This window comes from Mandrillus leucophaeus, unplaced genomic scaffold (genome assembly GCF_000951045.1).
Source record: "Mandrillus leucophaeus isolate KB7577 unplaced genomic scaffold, Mleu.le_1.0 Scaffold273, whole genome shotgun sequence".
In the NCBI taxonomy this organism is placed as follows: Eukaryota; Metazoa; Chordata; class Mammalia; order Primates; family Cercopithecidae; genus Mandrillus; species Mandrillus leucophaeus.
In genome coordinates this window covers 1,124,330-1,129,981 of record NW_012102843.1, presented here as the reverse complement: position 1 = coordinate 1,129,981, position 5,652 = coordinate 1,124,330, and the positions used below count along the sequence as shown (strand labels likewise).

At 36.4% G+C, this 5,652-nt stretch overlaps 1 protein-coding gene across 1 annotated transcript in view; it reads left to right on the top strand.

Annotated features, from left to right (window-relative positions):
- Nucleotides 1-5,652, top strand: part of ATM (ATM serine/threonine kinase) — a 178,344-nt gene that overhangs the window by 85,611 nt on the left and 87,081 nt on the right. The window contains exons 24-26 of the mRNA XM_011984759.1: nucleotides 6-175; nucleotides 1,523-1,769; nucleotides 4,800-4,946. Of these exons, the coding sequence (XP_011840149.1) occupies nucleotides 6-175; nucleotides 1,523-1,769; nucleotides 4,800-4,946 (564 nt within the window). The remainder of the gene's footprint in view (nucleotides 1-5; nucleotides 176-1,522; nucleotides 1,770-4,799; nucleotides 4,947-5,652) is intronic.

Here is a 5,652-nt window from a genome sequence, read left to right as displayed (position 1 = left end):
TGCAGGTTTTAGAGAAAGTTTCTGAAACTTTTGGATATAGATGTTTAGAAGACTTTATGGCATCTCATTTAGATTATCTGGTTTTGGAATGGCTAAATCTTCAAGATACTGAATACAACTTATCTTCTTTTCCTTTTATTTTATTAAACTATACAAATATTGAGGATTTCTATAGGTAAGTTTATACATGACATATGTGAAATTTGTTTAATTTAAAATTAGTTAACAATATTTAGCAAGTCCCTATCACCAGCACCACACATACCATACCCATACACACGTGTGTGTGGGAGGCTACATCGTATGAGAAGCGGGACAGCTTCTTTTAATAAGAATGTATTGAAGGGAGTCACTGGACTTCAGATCTGGTCCTAGCTGTGCCAACAACCAGGTATGTGACTTTGGTCAAACCACATAAAGACCCTCTATGCCTTGGTTTTTTAATATGTAAAGTAAGGAAGTTACACAAGGAGATCTTTCAGTTCCCTTTCGGCTTTGATATTTGATCATCTTTCCTTTGGAAAAGATTGAAGATAGATTACTAGTAGCTGATTATTTCTGCCTGTTTTTCTTTTCTGTTGCTTGACTATAGGCCGTTTAGTCATTACTTCTATTAGAGTTAGAAACTTAATGTAAAACTTTTATTTTGCTAACTTTAACTCCGTAGAAGAAAAATTTGAAAGTGGAGAGGTTTGAAACAACCAAAAAGTAATGTTTAGGTATCAGGATGATGAGAGGGCATCTCATATTTGTTGAGCATGCTCTGCGTTATGGACTTTGCTATGCATTTTACATGTAGTAGATCACAGACTGAGTTTCAGGCCCATCCTAATAGAGCTTTCTAATAGATTATGAGTTGTATGTAGGTAACTTCCTTTAAGAGGGATATTCCTACAGAAGTAAATTTAGTGGTCCTTATGGTTCATTCATTTTGGCAAGAACAATATAGTCATCTCTGTGTATATGCGAGGGATTCATTCCAGGATTCCCAATGTATGCCTAAATCTGCGCATACTCAAGTCCCCAAGTCGACCCTGCAGAACTCACGTATTGAAAAGTCAGTCCTCTGTATATACAGACTTTCACATCCCGTGAATACTGTTTTTCTATCTGCATTTGGTTGAAAAATCTGCAAGTGTAAGTTCAAACCCATGTTTTTCAAGGGTCAACTTCATTTACATTAGTTGATTATGCAGAAGAAATAAATATAAATTCAAGTCTCCATTTTTATTTATTTATTGTTTTGTTTTTTCTTTATGCTAAGGGTGCTACTGAACAGGGTCCCCATTTTTAATCCCATAATTGTGGTGGTTGTATGTTCTAAGCTTTCTTATTTTTTTAACGTGACTATTTAGAATTTAGTTAATTTTTCCATTTATAAAATTAAAGAATGTTTAATAATCTGGATAAACTGTGATACTTTAATGCTGATGGTATTAAAACAGTATTTTAAGAACTATTTTATAAAATTTTACTTGGAAAAGTTATATATAACCTATATTTTAAATTTTTATATTTTTAGATCTTGTTATAAGGTTTTGGTTCCACATCTGGTGATTAGAAGTCATTTTGATGAGGTGAAGTCCATTGCTAATCAGATTCAACAGGACTGGAAAAGTCTTCTAACAGACTGCTTTCCAAAGATTCTTGTAAATATTCTTCCTTACTTTGCCTATGAGGGTACAGGAGACAGTGGGATGGCACAGCAAAGAGAGACTGCTACCAAGGTCTATGATATGCTTAAAAGTGAAAACTTACTGGGAAAACAGGTATGGCTTTAATTTTTATCTACTTTTCATTCCCTGAATGATCTGAGATATAACCTTTAAGTTTTAAGGCTATTTATTCTTATTTATATATTGAAACTTAGCTTGTGGTAATCATTATCTAGCATAGCCAACCCATGAATTTTTTTGGTTATGTCGTGTTCTCTCCCTCTGATTGGCTTTTAACTAAGTAGAAATGTTTCGAATTAGAAATAACCCAAAAAACCATCTGAATAATTTTCTTCTGCCATTTAAAAATGTATAGTTAAAATACATTTTTGTGCAGTTAAAGCAGTAATACACGAATGCAAACTGGTTGTTAAAGTCGAGGAATACTAAACAGTGTACAGAAAACCTTCACTCTCTCCTCAGTCTCACCAAACTTTCCAGTTTTCAAGAAAAAGAACCATCCCTCATTCCTATAGTTCTCATACCCTGCTGTTTGTTTTTTCATGACACTTATTACCTTCTAACATATGATACAATTTACTTTTTTTTTTGTTTTGTCTTTGCTTTTGTTTTTGAGGCAGAGTCTCACTCTGCTGCCTAGACTGGAGTACAGTGGCACGATCGCAGTTCACTGAAGCCTCTGTCTCCTGAATTCAAGCAATTTTTCTGCCTCAGCCATCCAAGTAGCTGGGACTACAGGTGTGTGCCACTACACCCAGCTAATTTTTGTATTTTTAGTAGAGACGGGGTTTTGCCATGTTGGCCAGGCTGGTCTTGAACTCTTGACCTCAGGTGATCTTCCCACCTCAGCCTCCCAAAGTGCTGGGATTACAGGTGTAAGCCACCTTGCTGAACCATAATTTACTTTTGAATTATGTTAATTATTTACCAGTCTTCTCCGGTATACATTTCTCTCTCTTTTTTTTTTTTTTTGGCTGATGTATCTCAACCACATAATATATTTTGGGTATTCATTAAATCTTTGTCAAAAGAAGGAGTCAAGTAAAGAAGGATTTAACAAGCTTCATTTGTTTTATAATAATTTATATACATTCCAAATTTTTTTGAAGCAACTTATATTAAAACATACATATAAATTTTTTAAGATAAAAAAGCTGTGGTCACCCCAAATTTATTTATGTGTTTATTTATTTTGGATATAAGTAAGGGATAACTAACCAAACTTGGTCAATATTAGGTAAACTTCAAGAGACCTTTTTTTTTAGTTTCCTAGTTATCTATATTGAACCAAGAAATGGAATAGCATTTCCTCGGTTGCTTAGGTGGACCTATTCAGAACTGGTTGTAAGTCTGCCGTCTGAAGGGAATTGGTGAGCTGAGGACTCCTTTCCCAAAGACAGCTGGAACAGAAATAGGCACTCCAGAGGTTATGGGATTTGAGAGAGACAGTCAGCCTCTAGCCACTCCCATTCAATCTCCCAGCTTAGTCTTCTGAGCATTCTTAATCTTACTATTCTTTTTTAATATATTCAAACCAAAAGACAGCAATTTTTAGAGCCTGAATAGGTTTTGGAGGGAAAAGTAATTATGTTCAATCTTGACTGAAACACTTGCCTCAAGAATGAAGAACAGCAAAAATTAAATAACAGGAATTCGAGACCAACCTGGCCAACATGGTGAAACCCCATCTCTACTGGGTATGGTGATGTGTGCCTGTAATCCCAGCTGTTTGGGAAGCTGAATCAGGAGAATCACTTGAACCCAGGAGGCGGAGGTTACAGTGAGCCGAGATGGTGCCACTGTACTCCAGCCTGGGCAACAGAGGGAGACTTTGTCTCAAAAAAAAAAAAAAAATTGTATAAAACACACAAAGCAAGGAAAGAATGAAGCAACAAAGGCAGAAATTTATCAAAAATGAAATTATACTCCACAGGGTGGGAGTTGGCCCCAAGCAAGTGGCTCAAGGGCCTGGTTACAGAATAATCTGGGGTTTAAATACCCTTTAGAGGTTTCCCATTGGTTACTTGGTATACATCCTATGTAAATAAAGTAGTGGCCCATAATCAGTCTGATTAGTTATAGGAGGGGACCAATCAGAGGTACTTTCAATTTCTTATCTGCCACAGTAAAAGGGAGGGGGTTGCAAAGGGGAGTAGCCTCTTGTCCTTTCGTTACTTGAGCGTGGAAAGTTGGGGTTTTCCTTTTAATTTCGTTCTAGGAAGTCAGCGTGGATTGGCCTTAGGTTCCCTTCCTCCAGACCTTATTGCCCTGCCTCATTTACGTTAGGTTTCTTCCTTGTCACCTTCTAAAATATTTTTTATTAGGAAGTATGTTTTTGAACTTCCTTATGCATTAAGTAAAGTAGCCATTTGCCTTTTGGTTTAGATCACTGTAATTCCTTTTTTGGAAAGTTGTTAAATTCACCCTTAAGACTTCACAAATCTCATTCATTTAACTAACATGTAACATAGCAGACTTATTCTTTGTATTTAGAGAATTTGTGTCTTTTGTGAAGCTACCTGTCTATAGTGGGAAGTAGATTGATGAAAAGTCCAAATCTGTTGGGGAGGGTTTTATTCTACTATTGATGAAAGGGGATGTGGATATCAGCTAGCCTTAGAATTTGGGATGGCACTCAAGTAGAAGTCTGGGAAGAAGTTATGCAGGGAACAAAGATGAGATTATTCCCAGTCACTGGGAATTCTTAACGGTAAAGTTCTGTAATTGAGAAAGAATTCCCAAATAAAAAGCCAAGAGTAAAATTCAGTTAGAGGAGCAGTTACAGAACAGTGGGAAATTTGGTTGGCAGAAAAATTACCAGGTCACATAACTTAATGATAGGCCTGAAGTCTTATTTAAAATGATTCTGTAAAATTGAAGAATTGGATTAAAGGGGCCTTGTTTGGCTTGATTTTCCTACTTTTTCGTCTTAGTCTGCAGGTTTGGTGCATAGAAGAAAAAGGTGGAGTTAGTTATAATCTTGTAGATCTTGGACTTTGAGTCATCTATTTTCTTTTGCAATCGTTGAATAATTTTGGAAATAAGGTAATATATGCCTTTTGAGCTGTCTTGAGGTTCAAAGATATAAAATATTAGATGTATTTTAATTTTGTGCCCTTGCAGATCGATCATTTATTCATTAGTAACTTACCAGAGATTGTGGTGGAGTTATTGATGACGTTACATGAGCCAGCAAATTCTAGTGCCAGTCAGAGCACTGACCTCTGTGACTTTTCAGGGTATGTACATTTTAAACTTAGAGAACTAGCTGTAGCTTCACAAGTTCTTAAAGAAGTTTATTAGTTGACACCTTCAATGTCTATTTCAATTTATAGACATTACTCTTTTTAAAAAGTTTGTTTCTTTAAAAATAGCCACCTTTGAATTGAGGTAATTACTTATCCTCTTTTACCGTAGTCTCCCCACAGTGATTACTCTTTCTAAATTGACCACTTGGTTGGCCAACCCAATAACCTTTTCTTAGTCTTTCTGTAATATTTGAACATTGTGCCATCTGTTGTCCCTTGAAATTTTTTTCTTCATGCACATTATTCCTAGTTGTCTTTATCTAGGTCTTGCCTTTCTTGATCACCTTTTCTTTTTTTTTTTTTTTTTTTTTTTTTGAGATGGAGTCTCACTGTTTTGCTCAGGCTGGAGTGTGGTGGCATAATCTCGGCCCACTGCTACCTCCACCTCCCAGGCTCAAGCGATCCTTCCTTCCACCTCAGCCTCTCGAGTAGCTGGGACAACAGATGTGCACCACTACACCTGGCTAATTTTTTATGTTTTTGGTAGAGACGGGGTTTCACCATATTGCCCAGGCTGGTCTTGAACTCCTGGCCTCAAGTGATTCCCCCGTGTTGGCCAATCAAAGTCCTGGGATTACAGGCATGAGCCACTGTGCCCAGCCTCACCTTTTCTTTATTGTGCTTTATTATCTGTACAATTTAATTTGGATGTGAATGTCTCTGAGTTG